Genomic DNA, 25211 nt, shown 5'->3' on the forward strand with positions numbered 1-25211 from the left:
ACATACATACATACATATGGAGACACACAAGAGATAACATAATGTTCATTACATGAATTAATAATTATAGAAAGAGGAGGGGCAAAGCCGGCCGTTACGGGTTAGCTTTGATTTGAAACTTCTATTTATATAACACAAAAGCACTATTATTGTCCAAAACTCATAAGTTAAAAATCCTGATCTTTAGGTGGAAAAAGGAAGGGGCTCTGTCCGAAAGCACATGAGGGAGTCAAGCAGCTATAAATGAACAATAGTGTCTTTAGAAAAAAATCATATGGTATGTATGAATAGTATCCCACAATAGAATATTTTAAGATTAAAAAAGTTTGATCAAAATTACATAAGGGCAAGCTTAGCTGTTTTTCATTTTAGGAAAGAACATGGGTATCATGACCTGCTGCAACTATGAATAAATCCTCAAATATGTTTGCCTGTAAAGGAAGCTTCCTTTGGACTTTGGAGGTGAAATCATATGCATCTATTTTCTTTTTTGCTACTCTGGCCTTAGTGGAATTTTAAGTTCCATATTTTTTTCCACATTGCTTCATTTACTGCTTCAATATGTGCAACCTGTAAAGGAAAGAAAAAATGTGCCTTCAATAAATTCTTTCTGCATATTGACAAATCAAAAGTGACTGTTTGCATTATATGCAAGTGTTATTTTGCCTTGTCATTTGGTGTTTGTATTCATGAGGGGCTTATGCTTTCACAGAAAAAAAGGTTTTGGCCTGGGCCTGGTGTGTAGTTAGGTTCAAGCAAGTCAACTTGATTCTCCATATATTTTGCCTTTAATGGCCACTTGCGTTTTCCCAATGCACGTTTTACCAAAATTTGATATTGGAAGAATTCAAGATCTAACCATCGCTGCCATGTTTGCATAATCCAACTACAGTGTAGATTTTTAACATGTTTAGTTTCTCAATTAGGCATATGTTTATTGTGGTTATCAACTTGTACTATAAAAGGTATTAGCAGGAGCGGAGCTATACTTCGGCTTGTACTATAAAAAGGTATTTGTCTTAAAAATTCACTTAATATATACTCCCTCCGTTTTCGTGTCTGCATTGGACTTTATCTCCCTTTCATAAAAAATAAATGAAGTATGTATTTTATAATTTTACCCCTAATAATGATAGCATTTTCAAAGTTTTGAGAAATGAATTGGAGAATGAGTAGTTAATGAAAAGGGTAAAACAGAAAGAAAAAAAAAAAAAAAAGAGATTGTTTTTCTCTTGATTTAGTATAGTGGACAAGTAAAATTACAAATATATTTTTGGTACAGTGGACAAGTAAAAGTGAACGAAAATCCAATAAGCTGTATTTTCGAAAATTCATAACTTATAAACTCAAAAATTTTAGCTCCTCTCTGTGTATTAGTGATCCTCTCTCTCTCTTACAGAATCCTGATAGTCACACATTGTCAGTTTGACCAACTTTAAGAGGAGATTAAAAGATTGATCAACTTTATTGTTGAAACTCCCGTTAGGCTTAATCGCCACAATTTCCAACATTACCTTAAGCCTTTGTAAACCAGCATGGGTTAATAGAACTAAAAGGTTTTAAATCTTGTCACCCTTGTGTATATAAATTAAAGGAGCCCTTTTCAGCTGAACTTCTATCTCATCCGCAAGGAAAGAAATATTTTGAAGTTCGTTTAACAAACGGGGAATATTTGACTGTTAAGTAATGGTATTTACTTAATAGGTTCATGTTAAATACAAAGAAGAGATTGATCCATTTTGGAATTGTCCAAATGTCAAATTTCACCTCCAGAATGTACCACATGCCTAGCTATTGTAAACAAGTTGGGTCCAAATGATGACGATTAGCAGATTGCAGCGTGAATTTAAGAATGATCAATGTATGAAAATTAATTAATCAATGCTTTCTCCAAAATCGATTTTAAAAGGAAAAAGATTGGTAAACTCTTGTATCCGTTGGTTTATGACTTTTTAATTTCCAAATGGCACATGTATATTTACTATGCTTATGAGCCTATTTGGCCAAGCTTCGGGAAAACAAAAGTACTTTTTTTTTTGTGATGTTTGGCCAAAATAAAAAGTACTTTTGAGTAGCACCAGAAGCAATTTTTCTGTTTTTGGGGAGAAACTACAAATTCTAGTTTTTTCCGAGAAACAAAAGCAGAAAAATTTTAATTTAAGACAAAAATATCCTTACATTAAATTTATATTTTTCAAGTTATCACTCATTAATGTTACATTTCTATTTTCTTTTTCTCTTTTTACCATACATTTCTTCTCTTTTTTATTCTACCATATTTTTATTCTCTTTCTCCTATTTCTCTTTGGAATAGTCTCTCTACTATAAATAGATCTCTTCTTTATAATGATTTATAAGAGTAGGTTTTTAATTTATATTGAGTGATATATTTTGATAAATTTAAATCATCATATAAGCAATAAGTAATATTAGATACCCCAATATTATAGGTTTGGAATAACTATATTTTATATTAATTGAAATCTTTAATTTATATTTTTATTATAATAAATATTTAAATTTATTTATCTTATTTAAATAATATTAATTCCAAATTGAACTTTTACGGTACTTTTTCGTAATTTGATACTTAAAAGTAATTTTTGAAATGATTGGCCAAATATAATTTGGTAGCAAAATGCACTACTTAATGAATTGGCCAAACACAATATGTTATTTTGCAAAAGTGCTTTTTCAAAAAGCACTTTTGAACAAAAGTACTTTTAAAGAAAAAATATTTTTTTGACAGTTTGACCAAACGGGCTATAAGACTTTGATTCTTAAAGAGATTATAAGTCATCCAATCACACGGAAATTGGTATAGTTAAATTGGTATAGTTGGAGAGTAGTTATAACCATGAGAGGTGAGGAGATTTCCCATTTAACCTAAATCATTTTCACTGGAGAAACGCTAACCAACAATATTAGTGTTCAAATTAGATTCATGTTTTTCCAAGAGAGACGGCTCGAAATGCTAAACTTTAATTACTTTAATTTGTACGAACCATACCATTTAAAACATTAAATTAGAGAAAATAACATTTTATTTACGGTCTTATACATCTATCTATATATATATTTACATTATCTTCTTTGTCTCTCTTTGTCCTCGACCCGCTTCATAAATATCTCCATTATATGGGTAAAATTTATTTTTCCAGTAATAGTAATTGGATTACAAGATTACATCATTTTAGGTGAACATTTTCCAGTAAGATATATATTTATTTATTTATTTCCTTTTTTCCTTATTTTTTTTTTTGGGTGGTGAAAACTCAATGCTTTCTTCTCTTGTCTATTTAGAATCGTACTCTCTATACTTCACCATAAAGGAAGCTTCCTTGAAATTCAAGATCCTGTAGAGCGATGTGTTGTTCATGGAGTCTTAAATGGGTAGAGACATATATATAGCGCCATTCTTCCTTTCTAGGACTTAATTGAATGAATTACTATGCGCGTCAAGACTTTTTTTTTCAAGAATTTATTAAGTTGGGTGAAAAATCAAACAGTCAGTCACAAGAGTAATATTTGAATAGCTTGATAGCGTACTTGTTACATTTTAATATTGCAACTTTACAGTATACAACCACAGTTGCGAATTATAGGAAGTTTACTTAATTAATTCGAATCTTGTGAAGCGAAATATGATAACTAAAATGGGAAGGACGATGTAATACCTAATTCCTAGGTGCATTCGCTTTACATTATGATGGATAACTCGCCTCTTTATGGTCATACCATGGAGCTCAAATTTCACTTCATCGTCCATTTAGATTCAAACAACCTTAAAGAGTTGCAGGGCCAGGGAACACTTAATAGCCACTACTTACATTAAAAACAAGAAATAAATAAGAGTGATATATATATTTACTGGATCGACCTGACAAAGTTTTTATGAAAAATTACAATCTAATGCCGTTCATGATTTTTGTACGTTTACTTATGCCATTGGAACTTGGGAACATCTGAAGTCAAACTCTAATTTTCATTTCTAGATAATAAATACTCAAAAAAATTGAGCACATAGTACAAACAGTTGAAGCTCTTAGAAGCTTAGAGAGGGTAGTATCACTAGTACTATTCACTACATATGCAGATTTAAGATTACTTGTAATTTACACTTTTTGCTCTTGCAAATACCAGAGTTTTTGCTCAGGCTAGTAAGTAACAACCTATAAACTCCAAAGTCTAATTAACAAGTAACAACCCAAAAAAAAACAGATAAAAGAAACCAAAACGTAACTACTAAGTTGTTTTGAAGAAATATTTACTAGGGCTATCATTTAATCATTTCGTAAATATTTCTTCAAAACAAATCAGAAGCATCACCCAAGGTCATTCCCATTCCTATTCCCAATCCCATTAGGTTTTCTTGTGCTGGTGCATTAATAGCATCATCAAAGAGCCACTTCTCCAGCAAAGTTAATGGCACTTCCGATTCCAAACTTGGCTTGCTCTCCTCTTGAAATAAAAATCCATTTTCAGCATTCAGATTCGGCAAATCTGGCTTGCTTTCAACTTGAAAAATCCTAGCATTTTCAGGTGTGAAAGCGTTACTCTCATCTGCCAACATATCAGTATTGGATGAATTGAAGCTAAAGAGCGGATCAAAACCCTCGGGTGTTGTTGCACTTATGGTCCCTTCACTAGGACTAGAACTCGAACCCTGCCCGATTGATAAATTGTTAAAGGAGCTTTGAGTAGTACACTCCGAGTTTGATTGACTAAATTGAGATGATTTGGGGGAATTTTTCATCCAATTTTGAAGCAATCGAGAAATATTTTCAGCACTAGATGCATAAGTACAAGATGATTGAACAGGTTGAGGGATAGGATTATTTGGCGGAGAATCAGATTTGTCAAGGGACAAAGCCTCACAAAGGGCTTTTTTAGCCATGTGGATATCAGTTTGAAGCCTCCTCTCCCACTGTCCTTTTGAGACATTTGATTGAGACGATGAGCGTATTCCCTCTTGATTACTATTCTCATCATTCCCTTGAAGTTTCTTCAGCTTCTTTCTCAGATGAGTATTCCAGTAATTTTTTATATCGTTGTCCGTCCTTTGTGGGAGATATGATGCTATCGCAGCCCATCTACACACACAAGATTTTTTAAAAAATATGTTAGACACTAACCCTAACAAAAATCCCTATTAGGATTCGCAACATATAAAATTGGATCTAATCCTAAAACAAGAAAAACAATGAAATTTTGCATGGTACCTGTTGCCAAGAAGAGCTTGGAGGTGAATAATCATCTTTTCTTCATGTTCTGTGAAGTTGCCACGTTTGATTCCCGGACGGAGATAATTAGTCCATCTAAGTCTACAGCTTTTGCTGCATCTAAGCAAACCTGGAATGAAAAAGATGAACGGCTGTGAGTACATAGAGATTGATGATAAGGTTGATCTAGGGGATGTAAAGCAGCAGAATATTTATTACTCTTACTACTACACATTTAATGACTCTAACAAACTTCTCCAGAAAAAAAAAAAAGAAAAAGAAGTGGTTTCAGATTAAAATGTTTACCAGTATTACTGGGAACAGCTCTCCAGTTACCAGGACCATGTTGTTGAATGTATGAAACCAAGATGATATCCTCTTCTGGTGTCCATGGTCCTTTCTTCACCCCTATTTTATCACAACAAGGTGGCCTTCCCATTCTACTCTCAAGCAACAAATCTTTCTTCCTTTTATTTTAAGTGACTTTTAAAGGAAAAACAAGAAGTGGTTTTGTTTCTTCTCTTTCTCTTGCTCTCTGGATAGGGATATATTGGGATTTCTTTCAAGAGTGAAGCAAAGTTGAGACAAGCGTCTAAGCCAGTGGGGGTCCTTGTCTATATATACACTATTGTTGAAGAGAGAAGGAGAAGAGCACAACGACGGGGTCTTAATTTACGCTGACTAAAGATGAAGAAGTGGTAAAATAACTATGTCCAAAGAGTCAAAGGGGGACAGCAATGAGCATTTACTCATTTGTTTGCAAAAGTCAGCTGTTCGTTTATGCTTTAGTAATCCCTTCTCATCTTTTTCTGCCTCACAAACCGTGTAGCTTCGTTTTCTCATTATCAACATTAATTCTCATGCAGTTTCTATTAATTGGATTTTTAATTACTACGGTCTTAAATTTTTTAGCATCCCTTTAGCCTTGCATCATTTTACGATCTCACAAAATATTACTACTCCCTGTGTCCCAAATTATTTATCACTTTTCGCTTATTTATTTCACCTATACTACTATCGGCAGAAAAACGCGTGTTACATGTAAAACAGAAAAAGAAAAAGAAAACAATATAATAATTGTAATAACTGAATTACCAGTGTTAAGTTTTCAACCAAGTGACTGGATGTGTTTGTTTTGATTTTCTTATAATATTTGTTTTTTCTGAAGGATAATATATTTTCTATAGTTTATTTTATCTTTTAGGAAAAGTAAAATAAGTTTCTTCCATATTTGACTAGTCTTTTTTCTTGAATAAAAAGGTATTGGACTCCTAGAAATTAAGGATACTTCCTTCTAATTTAGTAGCATCCACAATGTAGCCATAACGGGTTTGAGAATCTTGTTTAAGAGGTGAATTTTTGGGACAAATGTTAGTCTGCTACTTGTGTGTGCCTCTTTGTGAGGTTGTTCTCTCGATATTTTGTACTCTCTTTATATACTGGATTGGTTATCTTTGCCTATGTAGGTAAGTCAATTGACCGAATCACGTTAAATGTTTGTGTCTCTTCCGGGTTATTTCTCTTATTATTGTCGGATTTATCGTCATTGAAGGTATGCTTTATTAGCTCCCGCATCACACCTAATCATTTTGATCCTAACATACACACGCAGTAGAACATGCAAAAGGTTTAGAGTTAAAGCGATAATGCATTATTATTCCGATGGTTTAATTGCATTACAAAATTAACGATCATTATTCAGTGAAAGGCGGACAATGCACTAAAGAGCATAGACAAGCGAATTAGTAGGAAAAAAGATTGATTGGTTGAATCTTCTTAGAGGAGTTTCTAGATTATGTGAATTTAAGATGATAGTGAAGTAAGAACCATCTTATTCATTAGTCACACCTTCAATGAGACATATAATCGTACTAATTTTTAAGGACTTTGCTTATTGATTCTCTGAACGAATTTGAAAGGGGCTTTATCTTCTCAACATCCCCCTCAAGTTGGAGGGGAACCTAGTGACCCCTAACTTGTCCAAAATCTCTCGATAAGAAACCCCAGAAAGAGGCTTCATAAAGATGTCTGCAAGCTGAGCTTTGGAGAGAACAACAGAAAGAGTGATTAACCCTGAAAGAAACTGTTGACGCACAAAATGACAGTCAATTTCGACATGTTTTGTGCGTTCATGAAAGACGGGGTTTCGGGCGATGTGGATTGCTGCCTTGCTATCAGAGTGAAGAGGAATTGGTAGAGTGACTGGTGTAGATAGATCCTCAAGAATTAGTACCAACCAGGTAAGCTCTGCAGTAGCCCTTCTCACAGACCTATATTCGGCTTCTGCGGATGACAAAGAAATTGAGACTTGCTTATTTGATTTCCAGGAGATGGGAGCTCCTCCTAGAGTGATAAAGAACCCACTAACGGACCTTCTTAAATCTTTGTAGGAAGCCCAATCAGTATCACAGAATGCAAGCAAGGAAAATGATGCCTCAGCTGAAAGAAGAATGCCTTGTCCCGGAGCAAAACTGAGGTATTTGAGTACTCGTAAAGCATCAGAGAGATGAGACACACATGGCTTCTGCATGTATTGACTGAGGGTGAGTACAGCAAAAAAAAGATCTGGTCTAGTATTTGTTAAATAATTTAGCTTTCCGACCAGATGACGAAATATAGTTGGGTTTTGCAGATATTCTCCATCATCAGCTTGAAGCTTCAAGGCAGGATCCAAAGGAGAACTGACTCGAGTCAAATTAGACACATCAAATTCCTTCAACATGTCTAAGGTAAATTTTCTTTGACTCGCGATAAATCCTGTTTTTTCTCTCAAAATTTCCATAACTAGAAAGTAGTGTATACTTCCCAAATTCTTGACTTTGAATTCAGTATTCAGAAAATCTTTTATGCCTTGAATTTCTTCTAAGTCATTTCCTGTGATTAGTATGTCGTCAACATAGACAGCTAGGATAGAAATAAGACCTCATGTGGGTTTAAAGAACAAAGAATAGTCATCCATTGATGAAGAATATCCTTTAAAACTTAGAGCTCCTGCTAGCCTAGTATACCATTGCCTAGACGCTTGCTTTAAACCATATAGTGACTTCTTCAAAAGACAAACATGTTTAGGACTAGTAGGATCCAAATCTGCTGGAAATCTCATATATACCTCTTCTTGCAAATCTCCATGCAAGAATACATTGCTCACATCTAGCTGAGAAATATTCTAATCTTTCTTGGCTGTAACAGTGAGTAGACACTTTATGGTTGTACAAGGTAAAGCTCTTTTTCTTTTAGGTAACTCAACCACATCCAAGTGTGGTTGTCTTCTAGAGCTTTAATTTCTGCATTCATTGCTTCTATCTATCCTGGATATTGATAAGCCTAGCTAAAAGTAGAAGGTTTTGTTATGGTAGAAAGGGACTGCATTACATGCTGGTTATTAGATAAGAGAGATAAAAAATAATACTCAGTAGGTTGACAGGGTTGAGTAAAACAAGCTGTGGCTAGATTTGTGAACATGATGTTGTTACACACAAAATCTTTCAGGTAGATTGGTTGTGTAGACACTCTTCCTGATCTCCTCAATAGCATAGGTTCTTGAGGTATAGAAAAAGGTGTCCTGGTGTATGATGGCTCTAGGCTAGGAGAGACTGGAGTTGGTGATTGTGGAGAAACTGAATGATAATGAGAAATATGAGTAGGACTTGATGATTGTGGTGAAAACATATTTGTTGCATCATATTCTGAAGAAGTAGGCTGTGTTTGGTCTTGGAATGTGGTTGAATAGGTAGGTTCTGTGGTGAAAATTGAAGTTGAAAAAAATAGGATGGTGTGGTGTGTTGATTTCTGCAAAAGAAAAATGTGACTCATGAAATGTCGCATCCCTAGACACAAATACTTTCCTTGTGGACAGCTCCAGCAGTTTGTATCCCTTCTGTTGAAGAGGGTAACCAAGTAAAACACAAGTTGTTTCCCTCTCATCAAACTTCCCTCTCCCCTGTTTCAAAGTAGAGGCATAGCATAGGCATCCAAAATTTCTCAAATAGTCATACTTGGGTTTGTGATGAAATAGGACCTCATATGGTGTCTTTCCTTGAAGAACACTGGAAGGCAACCTATTAGAAATGTGTGTGGCAGTCAGAATAGATTCACCCCAATATGACATAAGCAGCCTGGATTGAAATATTAGACCTCTAGCAATTTCTAAGAGATGTCTATGTTTCCTCTCAACAATCCCATTTTGTTGAGGTGTTTCTATATAAGACAGCTGGTGCAGAATACCTTCTGAAGCAAGAAAAGCTTCTTCTTGTGTTCCTTTCCCCAATTCTAGAGCATTATTAGGCCTTATCATTCTCACTTTTACATTGAACTGTCTTTCAACCATGGATAAGAAAGATTTGAGCATGGGAAATGCATTGCTCTTAGAGGACAGCAAAAATGTTCATGTTCCTCTACTATAGTCATATACGATATTAAGGAAATATCTTAACCCATTATAGGTATTAGACTTGTAAGGTTCCCATGTGTCTATATGAATGAGATTAAAAATATCTCTGGATTTAATGGTACTGACAGGGAAAGGTTTCCTTGTCTGCCTAGCCTTAGGACAAACATCACAGATAAAATCAGAGTTTGAGTCACAATGAAGAAAATCTAAATGTTTCATTGCTGAAAATGGGAGATGTCTCAACCTTACATGCCAAAGTTTAACATCAGGAATTGCATTAACATGAACAAGACTAGAAAAAGACATAGACTCTGAAATGGAATTTCTTCCTTTTTGAATTGAAGATACATTACTATTGAATAAACTCTTAGACTTAAGACTACTAGGCTCCAATATGTAGAGTCCTTCTCTAACTTCACCAAAAGCTTGTGGACTCTTCATTGAAAGGCCCTGCAACATACACCCAATAGATGTGAATAAGACATCATATTTGAACTGATTGCAAAACCTATGTACTGACAATAGGTTGTATTTGAAATCTGGAACATGTAAGATATTGTTCAAAACATGACCTGGCAGGATAGAAACACTTCTTATATGAGTAAAAATTTCCTTAAAAGAGTTAGGTAAATTGATGTTCAAAGGCAGAGGAAGTTGAGTTAGAAATAAGAAAGAGTTGGGATCAAAACACATATGCTCTGAAGCACCTGAATCAATAATCCAGGTGTCAGAATTTAGAGTGGTAAACACTGAACCTGAGTATTTTAGAATAGTACCAGCAACTGCATTAGCATTGATTCCTGAATTTCCTGCTTGTGCCAACTTTGCCTGCTTATACATGTTCACTATCTCTGCAACATGTTCCTTATTGAGTTGTTGCCCAAAATCGTTGTTGTTTTCAGTATTCTGTCCTATCTGATTCTCATGATCTTCATGTGTTAAAACTGCATTTGCCTTGATATGATTTTGATAGTTCTTCTGATTGGTAAACTTAAAATCATCTGAAAATCCAATGATTCTGTAACAATCTTCTTGAATATGCCCTGTTTTTCCACAATAAGTACAAGACATATTTGAATTGTACCTCTTCTTTGCCTTAAACTTCTGCTGTGGCTTAGTGAACTTCTGTCCTGAATTATTAAATTTTGTTCCCACTGTTGCTCCTTTTTGTGCTTGGTTCCTATTTTTCTGAAAGTTTCTTCCCTCCCCTGTCACCATAAAAGCTGCAAAATCAGCTAAAAGTTGGGCATTAGGTTGTTTCACATCTCCTGCTGCCATAAATGACAACGAATCTGGGTTAAAATGTACGTTTGCATAAACTTCTCTTTGATTTTCATCTTGCAAGAGAAGAGAATAGGCAATATCTATGCTAGGAAAAGGATTCATCATGAGTATGTTTCCTCTTGCTTGTGCATAGATGTCATTTAATCCCATTAGGAATTGAAACAACCTCTGATCTTCAAGTGACTTAGTTAATTTTGCTTTTCCTTCACAAGTACACACGCGTGAACAACATATGACAACATTTAAAGCATCCAATTCATCCCACAATCGTTTGAGTTTAGTGAAGTATCCTGCAATATCACAGTTTTCCTGCACTAATCTTGACAACTCCTTTTGCAGATGGTGTAGCTTGGCTCCATTTGATTTTCCAAATCTCTGCTCCAAGCTATCCCAAAGCTCCTTTGCAGTTTTGGAGTATATCACACTGTCTGCGATATCTTTAGAAAGGGCATTCAGAATCCAGGAAATCACCATGTCATTGACACAGCTCTATTGTTCATGATCTGGAGAACTCAGATCTGGAGATTGGCATGCTCCATTGATAAACCCAAGTTTCTTCTTAGCTGATAGAGACAACAAAATGGACCTCCTCCATCCTGGTTATCCCCTTCCATCAAACAAGGTGTTGACTAGAGTCATCCTAGGAGAATCAGAATTATTAAGATGATAGGGGTGATTGATATCATAACTCACAGCCTTTGCAATGTTGCTGGTATCTGCAGTTATGATTGTGTCACCCATTTTTGTTTAGTGAAGATGAGTTGACGTCGAGGATGAGATGATGTAAATAATCTAGATAATTGAACTGTTGGATCGAGTTAGGTGCTCTGATACCATGAACGAATTTAAAGAGTAAATTCTGAAAATTTCTGTGTATTTCATCACTTTCATATACATGTATATATACACTTGCTAAGGAATAAAAGAATGAGCAGAAAGAGTAAAATTTGTAAACTTGTCCTATTCTAATTTGCCCACTAATAACTAAATTATTCTTCTAGTAACTAACTTATATTCCCTCATATGTCATTCACGTGAGGAAAGCTTCTAGTGCCACTATTATCAGATAGTCTCTATTTAATCAATCATGGATCGGCTTGCTTGATCCAAAGGCCTTGCCTTCTCCACGTGTCCATCCAAAGTCGACCAAAAATAACTTATTTGACTTAGGTTATATCAAACACTTTGGTTTGAAGACAAACCATCTCTGTTAGGTCTTCTTCTTCATCTCATCTTCTTCTCTATCTGTAGATGAACCACCATGAAAATCAGAATTATGAGGAGGCTTTTTCTTCTCAACATTCTCCATTTGTATGTTTTTTAATCAAGTAATTTGTCTGAATACCACTTGCACCTCTCATTTAATTCGAGAGAGAAGATATATATTGTTAATGAGGGAGAGAAATTTTATTTTATTGACAGGCATATATGATAAGATTTTCTTTTATTTGACAGGATAACCATTGAGTTAATTTAATAAATCTCAAGTTCCAATAGTTTCATATAAATGACATTTAGTAATTCTGTTATGTATGGTAGATTCCATGAACTGATCACACACGCTGGAAAAATACGGTTCACTATTTTCTACTTCTTCAGATCTTGCTCAACAAAAGAATTCGTCATATTTTTTTAAGTGGAAGCCCATCAAGGAAAAGAAAAGGAGAAAAACAGAGCAACAAAGTTGGTATACTAAATTAGATAAATTTATTAGGGGCACGATTAGTAAAAAGATCTCCTAACAGGTCAGTGAGAGCTATTTTTTCAACCATAACACGTTATAGTAATTTTATAGACAACATTTTAATTAACCTTAATTTATTTGTTCATTTTTATTGAATGGAATAATAGTTGTCTTGCTTAACGTACTTTCCATGAAAAAGATAGGGAATTTGGCTTAATCCTAAGAGGGGAGCAAGAAAGCATCAGTCTTACTCTGCACAACTGTATAATTTTTTCTTGAACTATATATTCGGTCAGGTTTGAAAAGATTCGCTTGTCGACATTAGATTGACATTTTGTTTTGCTTAATCCTAAATCTTAGGAATATGTTTCTACGTCTATGCAAAACTTTCACATGGTTCTTGCTATTTACGCATGACTTCTACTGTTGGTGAATCGGTGCAAGCAACCTCTCCCCCACCCCATTCCCCAACCCCCACAACCCAAACCTAGGCCCAAATATATATATATATATATATATATATAAAAAGAAGAAGAAAAAGAGGAAGTGCAATTCAGTATATAAAAAAAAAACTAAAAAAAGGTCAAATTGGAAGTGATGAAAAGACGAGAAAACCCTTTTTGTCCTATCTGAGTTAGTTCATTGTGTGAAGTGAAGGATTTTGGACTTCTGGTGGTGGTGGGGTAATGACGGGCCAGGCCAGGCCGGATGCGGCACATTCCATGCTGAGTTGGGCAGATTTTCTATTTTTCTTTTCCAGAACCAGCCCCACCTCATCCTTGCCCGCCCTACGGACGATCTATAACTAAAAAAATTCCATAATCTTCTACTAATAAAGAAAAGATGGCATAATCAAAAGTAAGTCTGAATGTACTTAGTAACTTATTCTCCAGTCAAAAGGTAACATCATATAAAGTAAGCCTGAATATCCTAAATATCTTCACAAAGAGTAGTGACGAGTAAACTGGGTTTGCTGACAAAATCTGGCATCTAAAAACACATGTAAATAGCTAAGAGCAAGAAAGTACTTTAACATGCATTAAGGTGACGCCAAAATACTTAACCAATCATGTGACAAGTAACTTGAGAGCAAGAAACTATTGCAGTACGTGGCAGTTGCTGCCGAACAAGTTACATTTTATAAGTAAAACAAGTCAAGGTTAGCTTTCTTTTTCTTCCCTTTTTTAAGTTTTGACTTACTAGTATCGGACATGAAAATTTTGGAGCTTATAGTGGAAACATAAAAATTGTCTTCTTCTCATGAAAATTTTGGAGCTTATAGTGGAAACATAAAAATTGTCATCTTCTCAGTGTTCCTCTTCAGATCTTGATCCTTCCGAAAACAGAAGTCAACACATTCATACTGATGAGTTCATTTCTTTATAAAACAATTCTCCCATAATTTAAGAAATTGCGTCACCCTTTTTAGGAAATTGAAGAAATTCTATAATAAAAGCATAAAATATTGATGTTCTTGAAGAATATCAAAAAAATGTCCAAAAACAATTATTGGCTTGTTATCCATAAATAAGCTAGCATGCCGTGAGTGAAAGTTGAACACTGCAATGATAAGATTGTGAAAGAAGTTGAACTCATCCATTACATGAGGTAATTTAGTGTTCTCTACATCCAAATTTGTGTGTCAGTGGTCAAATTTCGAAAGTTAAAATTTTAAATTCTGACCGTGAATTCGGTCATAGAGTTCTTTAAGTTTTTTTAAAAAAAATTATATATTTAAAAACTATATTAAAGTATTGTAAGTCATATTAATTAACAATTTTAAACACTAATTCTCTACAATGGTGCTGCCTGATTTGTACTGTATTTATCTCTATACGTGTTGATCATTGTTTATCAACAATAGAGTACTTGTTCACTAGTAAGTGCCATCTAGCTAAGCTAAGCAGAACCGAAGAATGAAGCTTAGCCACTTTTGGTTTTTTGGACTGCACTAATAACTACGTTTGACTATTTATTTGATTATTGTTATTATTATATTTATATGTGATTAATTGGCCAGGCAATGGATGTGGTTAGTGCGACTAACGTATACCCTTGCGTCAACAAGTCAGCCTCCACGTACAACCCAGCTGACATTGCTCAATCAATTTTGGCCTCTTTTGTCCGGGTTTTATGGGCTTAGCTAAACCCACACCATTTTTTGCATGAAAAATATATATAGAATGTATGTGAACATTTACAGAAATTTGAACAATTATAAGATTTTGAATTCATAATTTCAAAAGTATAATAGGTTCTGTAGTGAAAAATTGTAAAGGTTGAACTCATAAAATATAAATTTTGGATCCACTTGTGCCCCTAAAAAAAAAAGAAATAAGAATTAAAGAAGAGAAATTGCAATGAAATTTTGCTCTTCTCATAAATATTCATAAATGTATGAATAGTTTTTATGCGTATATATGACAATATACATGATACACGTATCAAGACGGATAGTAATGTGTAATATGTTTTCTTCTGCATATATGCAGCTTAATGGAAGATTGTTTATGGTCTTCACATGTTCTCAAGTGGTCCTAGTAAGGAGCTGATCAATAAGAGTTCCAGAATATGTATGAGGATTGAGGTATATAGAATAGGAAAAACAAAAAATTAATGCTTGTCACGAATTTGCTATCTCGCCTTTGCAGAAAAGGGATTGTGATTGAAATAACAATCTAACTTTCACTAATTTAAAGATTCCATTACTCGATCAAGTGATCATCCAATTATCCAAAATTATGAATTGAAGTCACTTCTATTTCGTTTGTACCAGAAAAGTTACAAAGTTTTCGGTGGAAAAATGTGACATGGTGTGACGTGGTAGTCCACATACACTTTTTATATTTTTGGATCAAATAAAATAAGTAACACCCAAACAAAACATAGAAAATTCACCCATACACCCAACCCAATCCACTAAACATAAAAATCTACCACTAAGTAAAATCAAATACTAAAACGCATCCTTGTTGTAAATGCATCTCTCTTATTATTATTAAAACCAGATTTCTTCTTTTTCATGATTTTACTCTAGTTTTATAAAATAATAATGGGTACGAGGTTTAGGACTAAGGACTAGAGTGACCTGTGTTCTTCTTTTATCAGTGACATGTATTCTTCTTTTTACGATTTTTCTTTTACTTTTTACAAAACAATAGTGGGTACGGGATTAGGAATTAGAGTGAAACCATGAAAAAAAAGTTGTTGTTTATAAGAAGAAGAAGAAGAAGAAGAAGAAAAAGAGAAATGCATTTGCAGTAGGGATGTGTTTTGTGTTTGATTTTATTTAACGGGTGAATTTTTATTTTTAGCGAGTTAGGTTGGGTGTATGGGTGGATTTTTTATGTTTTGATTGGGTGTTAATAAATTTATTTGGTCCAAAAATATTTTAAAAAATCCATATGGAATACCACACCACATTTTTTCAGCGAAAAGCTTGATAAATCCGAATGACTAACTATTTATGTTCAATAGGAATAGTTGAGTGATTTTCTTGTTAAAAATGAAAGAAAAATAACGTTAGTCCATAATTTTAGATAATTAAGTGATTATCTGTGTAATAACTGATTTAAGAAGCCGCTGTTTTGGGTGTACTGGTTCCATTTTACCAAGTTTTGTTATAGCCTATGTGATTATTAATTTTAGTGGATCATTGATTGAGACTGGGGATATAAACTAACTTAAAATCTTTTGTCCATAGATGTCAATTATTCTCTTTATACTATCCAAAGACTTCTTTTCTTTTCTAAATATGAAATATCGAGAAAGTTTTGACGTGGCACTCATGTGGAGATTGAAGTAAATAAAATACATAAATAGCAACTTTTCATATAGACGAAAGAGAGCAATGAAAAAATGATGAAGCACTTGCACAGTATTTTTCTAAAGTGTGAATTGTTAGTTTGGATTATAACAGAAGGTGTGAACGTACAGATAGAAACAATTTGTAGTTCGTTTTTATGCGGAAAACATTTTGGCAGCTTCTTATTTTACGCCTAACAAACAAAGGACCCTTGTTGACTAGTACTTAAGAACTACATCACAAAATTCTAAAGAAAACACAACAAATTGTTAGTAATGCAAAGGTGGAGTTTGATTTCATTTGAGTTGAAATCCTTTTAGAAAGAAAAGAAAATGATTGATTTGAATTATATAGATAGACCTTGTTCCGTAATCTTTAGCTCAAAAAGTAGAAATAATAGAGAAGGTTTTCCCTAACACCGTCAATTTTACACACAATTAGCATGAATTCTCTATTAATCAAAAATGGGACATGTAATCTACTTTGGAATAAACCATAGTACTAGCTCTTTTTCGAGCGTAATTTTAGAAACTCTAAAACTTAGCTATGAGTTAGCCACAGTAGTGTCATTGTCGCAATGAATGTGGAAATTAAAAGGTGCGGCCAGCGTAATGTTGCAAGCTTAATCACTTGTCCAAGCAATTCTCCACCTCCTCACAGCTCTGCAAATGTTCACACCACTCATCTCTATTGCTTAGCTGATGGATATAAATTATTCATGTAATTTTATACGTAAAAAATAAATTTTTAAAATAAAATATGAATAATGATATCTTATCCTCGCATATTTTCTAACAAATCTTGTAGGAAGAAGAAATTATGAAAAAGAAGGAAAGAGGCTAAAAGACAAGAGAATGAAGCAAAGTCACAGTTGCACATATCATCTTCGTATTCGCAAATGTGGAATATACATATGGGCTTAATTATGAAAAGAGATAATTAGAGATGAAAAGGAGCATAATTGCATATGTGGAATCTATATACGCAACGTCACATTCGCATACATGCAACCTACATTTGCAAGTCTAACCCATGAAGTCAAGAATGGAAGTAAAAGAGCTATAGATGCATACGTGGAATCTATATACGCAAAGGTCATATCTGCATACATGGAACCTACATTTGCAAGTCTAACTCATGAAGTCAAGAATGGAAGCAAAATAGTCATAGATGCATGTGTGGAATCTATATTTGCAAAGGTCACATTCGCATACATGGAACCTACATTTGCAAGACTAACTCATGAAGTCAAGAGTGAAGCACAAGTGTCATAGTTGCATATATGGAATCTACGTACCCAAAGGTTGTGAGCACCTAATTTTTGACTATATTTGAATTTTTATCACCTTCAATATGTAAATATTTTTCAGAAATTTAATATATATATTTTTTAGCTTTGTTACATTTTTTTAGGGTAAAGATTAATAATAATTTAAAAAGTCAATTATTACTATTAGTATTATTTTTATTTTTATCTTTATTTTAAATAAAATGAATTAAAAAACCGAAAAAAATAAAAATTAATTAATTATTTTTTTATAAAAAAACAAAATTCGGATGGGAATTAAAAAAATAGTAAAAGTAGAAATATAAAATTAAAAAGAAAAAGTAAAAATAGGTAGAAATTGTTTAATAAAAAAAGTAAAAGAAAGTGGAAAATTAAAAAAATAAAAGTAAAAGAATGTGAAAATTTAAAAAATTAAAATTAAAATAAAGTTGGAATTAAAAAATAAAAGTAAGGGTATCTGATTTTTTTAAATAAAAATAAAAGTAAGTGAAAATTAAAAAAATAAAATAAAATAAGTGGGAAATAAAAAAAAAAGTAAAAAAGTGGGATTTTAAACATATTAAAAGTAAAAAAAAAGTGAGAAATTAAAAAATAAAAGTAAAGGAAAGTGGTGAATTATTTTTTAAAAAGAATAAGAAAAATGGGAAGTGAAAAGTTTTTTAATTAAAAAATAAAATTTAAAAAAATTAAAAACAAAATCTGAAAATTCCGAAATTTTTTCTATAAATAGAAGAGAAATGTGAGTGAAAAAAGGGGGAGAGAAGGAGAAAAAACAAAAAGAGGGAGGAGAAAATTGAGAGAAATTTATTTTCTTCTTGTAGGATAAGGGAATTTCTACTTGTATCATTCTTTCTTCGTCTTTCTTTAGAAAATCCAGCCTAAAATTCCAGCAAAAAACCAACACCTAACACCTCATCTTCCTCCATGAACCACCAGCTGAAACTTACCCAAACACTAAAACAAAAGAGTTTCAGTCGAGGTTAGAAGCTCCGTCGAGGTTCTCGATACCGTTTTCGGTTGTGGTTAGTTCGTACAAAAGTCCATCAGAGCTTTGTTCATATTGCACCGAAGAATATTTAGCTATTGAAAGGTCCATTTCTTGCTCTCCAGTTTTTGGATTCTAATTCATATTATGTTTGCTATAAGTTTAAATATTTTTTTTCTGTTTTGCTTAAAGATTGATTTACGATTGGTTTACTGTTTCACTTGTTATTTTTTAAGGATATTTTAGTCTAATTGCTTACTGTTTTTAGTTAATTAGCATGCCTTGAAGTCCTTGGTTAATTCTTTTGGTGTTAAGACGTGAGTTTTGCTTCATCGATGTGGTTATTTTGGAATGATTGTTAGTGCTAAGAATATGGGCTCAAAACTTAATTGGTAAATAAATTATTTCCTAATTGGGCCATACACTAATATCTTGAAAGATGAGTTGGACATTCACATGAAATAATTGGGCTTTAGGAATTACTTTTTAATGATAAGAACGATTGAATTAATTAATATATTACTATCACTTGGGGCATATTCTATAGATTATAAGATGAATTGAAAGAGTCTTTTGGTCATCAAGTACTAAATGATCCATTAGCAATTGAGACATGTCATCCACAAATAAATTTCATAATATATGGCCTTCACAATAATCTCAAATTAATTTAGGAAGATAGACTCATAAACATTCGTAGCTTGCTTTAGACGCGACTAAAAAATCATCGTGACTATGGGTACGGTTCCCGTGGCATAGTCGCAATATGTAAAACCCAACTCAAGTGCGCGTTTCACGTGACTTGACTTCAACTTCGAATAATAATAAAAATAAGCATGTTGTAAATCGCGGGTGCGTTTCACGTGACGCGATTCGCAATATCTACAAAAATAAATGAGTGTGCGACATTGCGACTTGTTCAAATAAGTTTCATAAATAATTAAAAGCGGTTAAAAGTTAAAAATACACAATAGGTTTTAAGCATGTATTAAATAAGATAATTAGGCCAATCATTAATAGTTGAGCGGCCGTGCTAAAATCACGGAACTCGGGAGTGCCTCACACCTTCTCCTAGGTTAACAGAATTCCTTACCCGGTCTTGTGTGTTCGCAGACCACAAAAATAGAGTCAATTTTTTTCGATTTGGGATTTAAAATAAACCGGTGACTTGGGACACCATAAATTATTCCAAGTGGCGACTCTGACTGAAACAAATAATCTCATTTCGAATAATGTCACTTTAATTAGAAAAACTCCCCTACCTCTACCTCCTCGGAAAAAAGGAGGTGTGACAAAGGTCACTTCGCATACATGGATTTCACATTCACAAAAGTGGAACATGACAAAAGCTACTCATCTTTTCCTATAAATAGCAAGCTCTCTTTGTATAAGGATCCAATCTTTTGTAAGACAAGAACTAGTTTTGGTCTTGTTTCTTTGTAGTAAAAATATTTCCTTAGTCTTTTAAATATTTTTAGTCTTCTAAATATCTTTTTTTAGTTTTTCTTACTCCATAATGGAACAATCTCTTTTTGTTGGGATAGTTGATGAAACTTGATATATTTTATAATACTATGTAAGTTTTTTTATATTCTTGGCTTGAAACTTTTTATTTACATTTCAGATTGTGCTGAAATGATGGTTTTTAATTACTCTATTATCACGTCTATATATTTATCTCTAAGTTATTCATATATTAACTTTGTAATTCTCGAGAAGCAATCTTGCTTGCCTCAGTTTTAATTCAAGTCAGTAATCTTGCTTGCCTCAGTTTTAATTCTCACAGATAAATTATTGTAGGCAAGATTATTGATCCTTAGTAAAAATATTCTCACAAAATTTTTACTTTCTTTTAGCACAATTCAAGCAAGAAAAATATTTCGGTTTAAACGTCACTAGTCTTAAGTTGATTAATTAATATAATTCTCACGGAGTATTATTAATTGGTTATTTCTTAGTGAGCAAAATATAATTGTATTAGAAATAAGCAAGTATTCTTTAAAGAAATAAATGCAGAAATTGAGATTTTATTATAGTAATATTGTCAACTGAATTCAATGATTCCCAACTCTTTTTTAAAATTATAAATCTTTCAAAAGTTATTTGTTTTGCTTAAGTAATTAACAAATTTTAAACCTCACTCACTTTTCATCAATTTGATTCTCTCAAATAGTAGTTAAAACATTACAAGTCTGTAGCATAGATTATCCAATCTCTGCGGAACGATACGTTAAACTATACTAGAATTTGACATAGTACAAGCAGAAAATTCCAATACACATTGGCCTCGTCATTAGCTAATAGCTAGTTAGCTACTTACTACATAGGAAGACACACCAAATAAGATCCAAAAGTTTGTCTTGCCTGAGATTTGCTTTAATTATTACTCCCTCCGTTTCAATTTACGTGAACCTATTTGACTGGGTACGGAGTTTAAGAAAAGAGAGAAGACTTTTGAATTTGTAGTATAAAATGAGGCACATATATTTTGTGTGGCTATAAATCATTGCATAAAGGTAAATTATTTTCAAATAAGGAAAGAAGTCATTATTTTTGACACAAACTAAAAAGGAAATAGATTCACATAAATTGAAACGGAGAATGTATTTGAAGCTCGACTAAATTGTCAAATAATGCGCCCAGTATTAATTTCCTAAAGTCATCTTTCACATCATTGCTTTTTGATGTAATTGTGAGTGAGACATGAATCCACTTTTTCCTATATCTTCTTGTACCAATTTTTATCACTAAGCAATTTTTCAAGAAAGTTTGGTTTCCAATAAAGGCATGCATATAGAAACTTAGCAATATAATTTTGGTTCAGTTTCTTCATATATTTGTGCCTAAGTTTCAAATCATTGCCTTAGCCACTCGTTGTTCAAGTCAATATAAAGTATAAATTCAATTATCACTGTTGCCATCAGATTTTCCCTACACAATACGTGGATTGATTGATTTAAGAATACCTTGTAATTGCACTATGGTTATTGAGTCGGAAAGGGATGTCTCACGGACCCTTGAGTTTGCAATTAAGAACATTTACCCAAATGTCAACTATAACGGAACCCACATAGCCCAATAGGCCCACTGTTGCAAACTCTGTTGACAGGAGTATCAAAAGCAGACAAAATTTATACCAAGAAAAAAAAAATCAATTTAAACCGACTGTATTGACGTGTGTTGCATTATGGTATATACTGATTTGAAGTTGTGATAGGCAGATAATATTTGATTTAAATTAGTTTTCAATACCAATATGTTAAGTTACATGCCTTTGTGTATTTTGATGATCTAACAAACTTCTTAATAAGAATCAGATTGGGAACCTGTTACACATCCTCAAAGTGCTTAAGAACAACAAGTCTCAAGTCTGGCACAAGTCCCAACAACTTGAGTCAAAGAAATGAGAGAGAGAACAGATGTCCATCAGTTCCTCTGATGAAGTACAAGTCAACTCTCTACAGCTGTAAAGTCGATGCACTGTTTTCTGCACACGCAACAATGCAGCAGTCACTTTTTTGAGCATGCCTTGTACCGGATAATTGCATACATCATCCAAATAACCTCACTTGTATATTACTAACATGAGGCAAGGAAAATCAATGCACTTGCACAACTCTAAATCATCAATTCTCTCTCAAAGTGTGCTACCAACTTCAAGTTATTGAAGAACACAGGACCAGATCCCAGTACCAAGTCTATCATACGTCCTTAGTATTGTTGTGTCTTTGTTAGTGTCATTTATTTGTAACTCCTACTCAGCTTATTTAGAAGCATTTCTGTAGGAGATCATTTGTAAAATCATAAACTCAGTGTTTGTGTTTTGGCTAGAGTTAGTCAAAGTGTGTGCTTTGTAATAGAGTTATTACAAAGAGGCTTGTAATAGAGTTGTTATAAGTAGGTGAGGGATTAAGAGGTTAATTCCTAGATTACAATAGATTGTAATCTGAAAGTTGCTCGGTTAGTGAAGTTGAAATCCTACGAGGGTAGGTCGTGGTGTTTAATCCCGTGAGTTGGGAGTTTTTCATGTAAAACTTTGTTGTGTCTTTTACTTACTTACTGATGTGTGTGTGTGTGTGTGTTTTGTGGAAACTGATAGAGAATCAGGTTCTCTATACAGTTTGGTGGACCCTAAGTTTATATCAATTGGTATCAGAGCAGGTTCTTTCTATAAGGCTAACACCTAGAAGGATCCACATGGCTGCTCCACCAAACTTTCAAGAAGGTCAATCAACCTACAGACCACCAAGATTCAATGGACAGTATTACGGATGGTGGAAGACAAGGATGCATGATTTTATCATGGCTGAGGATTCTGAGCTCTGGGATGTCATCTGCGATAGCCCCTTCGTTCCCATGAAGACCATTGGGGAGCCAGCAGCGATAGTTCCAAAAATAAGGAAGGAGTACAACGATGTTGACCGCGAAGCTATAGAGAAAAATTTTCGAGCAAAAAAGATCCTCGTCTGTGGTATTGGTCCAGACGAGTATAACAGAATCTTTGCATGTCAATTTGCCAAGGAGATATGGGAGGCTATCCAAACAGCACAAGAAGGGACAACTCAAGTTAAGCAGTCAAAGATCAACATGCTCACTACTGAGTATGAACTATTCCGGATGAAGGATGATGAGTCTATTCAGGACATGCATACTCGATTTACCTCCATCATCAATGAGTTCCATTCTCTAGGAGAAATCATTCCAAGAAACAAACTTGTCAGGAAGATACTTAGCGTATTACCTGGCTCTTGGGAAAGCAAAGTTAATGCCATCACAAAGGCAAAAGATCTTCAAACGTTGACCATTGATGAACTCATTGGTAATCTGAAGACATATAAAATTAAGAAGAAGAAGGACCATGAAAGAAGAGAGCCCAAAAAGGAGAAGAACCTCGTCCTCAAGGCAGACAACAATGACTCAAGTAGTGAGGATGCTGAATGTAACGACCTGGCCGGTCGTTTTGAGAATTATAACCCGGTTTCCCCATTTACTGCTCAATTTATGCTTTATAGTTATTTTATAACTTACCGGATTAGTGGGTTCGGGTCTGGAAGAAATTCGGAGTGAAATGAGACACTTAGTCTCATAATTAAAAATTTAAGTTAGAAAAGTGGATCGGATATGGACCTATATGTAAACGACCTCGGATTTGAATTTTGATGATTCCAATAGCTCCGTATAGTAATTTTGGGCTTAGGAGCGTGTCCGTAATATTATTTGGAGGTCCGTAGTGAAATTAGGCTTGAAATGCCGAAAGTTGAATTTTTGGGAAGTTTGACAGGGGGGGTGACTTTTTGATATCAGGGTCGGATTTTGATAAAATTGGTATGGTTAGACTCATGGTTTAATGGTCTTTCGGATTTTGTAACTTTTGTCGAGTTCCGAGACGTGGGCCCCATAAGCGATTTTTGAGCTAAAATTCAGATTTTTAAAGAAAATTAGCATTTTCTTATGGAATTAATTTCAATAAATTTTATTGACTGAAACAAATTATTTGTGATTAGATTCGAGATATTCAGAGGCCGATTTGCGAGGCAAAGGCATAGTAGAGTAAAGAATTTCACGCTCTAAGGTAAGTAACAGTTTTAAATCTGGTTATGAGGGTATGAAGCCCCGGAATGTTGTGTCATTTGATTATTTTGGAGGTGACGCACATGATAGTTGACGGGCGTGTGGGCGTGCACCGAGGAGATTGTGACTTGGTCCATCCCGTGAAACTGTAAAGTTGAATAATTTGTTGTTAAGTTATATGCACTCTATGTGTTGAAGAAATTTGACTATAAATCATGTTAGAAATCATGCTTAGGCTATGTGATATTATTGTTGGGACCCACAGAGGGCATGTACTTATTGAATCATGTCATTGTTGTAAAATCTCTGAAAGATTTTATATCTGAATTACATGAAATCGAACGGTATAAAATTGATTTGACTTAAACTGCCGGATTTGAAAACATGTCTATTCTTTGCCAGAATTACTGAAAGTGAACTATAACTATGTAGCTCGTCATTATCTTCAGTTCCTTAGTTATTATTGTTACTTGCTGAGTTGGTTGTACTCATACTACATCCTGCACTTCGTGTGCAGATCCAGGTGTTCCCGGATATAGCAGGTGTTAATCATTTCGCGCAGTTAATTTTTAGGAGATTCAGAGGTAGTTGTCGTGTTTCGCAGACCTTGTCTTTCTTTCCCTATCTCCTTGTTTACTGTATTTTGGTCTTAGACTATTATAGACCTTATGTTCCAGATTTGTATCCATATTAGAAGCTCATGTACTCAGTGACACCAGATTTTGGGGAGTGTTCGTGTCAGTATTTATGGGATTTTGTATTGTATTAAATTATTGTATTTTCAAACTTAAGAGAAATTGTGGTTTATCGAGATTTTTGTCTTGTCTAGTATCGAGATAGGCGCCATCATGACAGGTTGGGATTTTGGGTCGTGATAAATTGGTATCAGAGCCTAGGTTACATAGGTCTCACGAGTCATGAGCAGGTTTAGTAGAGTCTTGCGGATCGGTACGGAGACGTCTGTACTTATCTTCGAGAGGCT

At 33.8% G+C, this 25211-nt stretch overlaps 2 protein-coding genes and 1 long non-coding RNA gene across 3 annotated transcripts; 1 reads left to right on the forward strand and 2 right to left on the reverse strand.

Annotated features, from left to right (window-relative positions):
* Positions 1–3966: 3966 nt before the first annotated feature.
* Positions 3967–5812, reverse strand: LOC104090738 (myb-related protein 306). Its single transcript, XM_009595912.4, has 3 exons — positions 5529–5812; positions 5223–5352; positions 3967–5093 (listed from the first exon to the last, which is right to left on the reverse strand). The coding sequence occupies exons 1-3, from the start codon at positions 5659–5661 to the stop codon at positions 4307–4309; spliced, it is 1050 nt and encodes a 349-aa protein (XP_009594207.1). The 5' UTR covers positions 5662–5812; the 3' UTR covers positions 3967–4306.
* A 3996-nt stretch (positions 5813–9808) lies between these two features.
* Positions 9809–10456, reverse strand: LOC108944160 (uncharacterized). The gene is made up of 2 exons (XR_011414512.1): positions 10389–10456; positions 9809–10062 (listed from the first exon to the last, which is right to left on the reverse strand). It is a non-coding gene; the product is annotated as an uncharacterized lncRNA (long non-coding RNA).
* Positions 10457–22855: 12399 nt separating this feature from the next.
* LOC138908486 (uncharacterized) lies at positions 22856–23725 on the forward strand. The gene has a single exon (XM_070199158.1). The coding sequence runs from the start codon at positions 22856–22858 to the stop codon at positions 23723–23725; it is 870 nt and encodes a 289-aa protein (XP_070055259.1).
* The last annotated feature ends 1486 nt before the right edge of the window (positions 23726–25211 follow it).

This window comes from Nicotiana tomentosiformis, chromosome 3, assembly GCF_000390325.3.
Source record: "Nicotiana tomentosiformis chromosome 3, ASM39032v3, whole genome shotgun sequence".
Classification (NCBI taxonomy): domain Eukaryota; kingdom Viridiplantae; phylum Streptophyta; class Magnoliopsida; order Solanales; family Solanaceae; genus Nicotiana; species Nicotiana tomentosiformis.

Excerpts from the sequence above, each read along its gene's own strand:
- LOC104090738 (XM_009595912.4), bottom strand. The coding sequence starts at position 5,661 with ATGGGAAGGCCACCTTGTTGTGATAAAATAGGGGTGAAGAAAGGACCA. Across the intron at positions 5,353-5,528 it reads AGCTGTTCCCAGTAATACTG|GTTTGCTTAGATGCAGCAAA; the intron begins GTAAACATTTTA and ends TTTTCATTCCAG. Across the intron at positions 5,094-5,222 it reads CAAGCTCTTCTTGGCAACAG|ATGGGCTGCGATAGCATCAT; the intron begins GTACCATGCAAA and ends TTGTGTGTGTAG.
- LOC138908486 (XM_070199158.1), top strand. The coding sequence starts at position 22,856 with ATGGCTGCTCCACCAAACTTTCAAGAAGGTCAATCAACCTACAGACCA.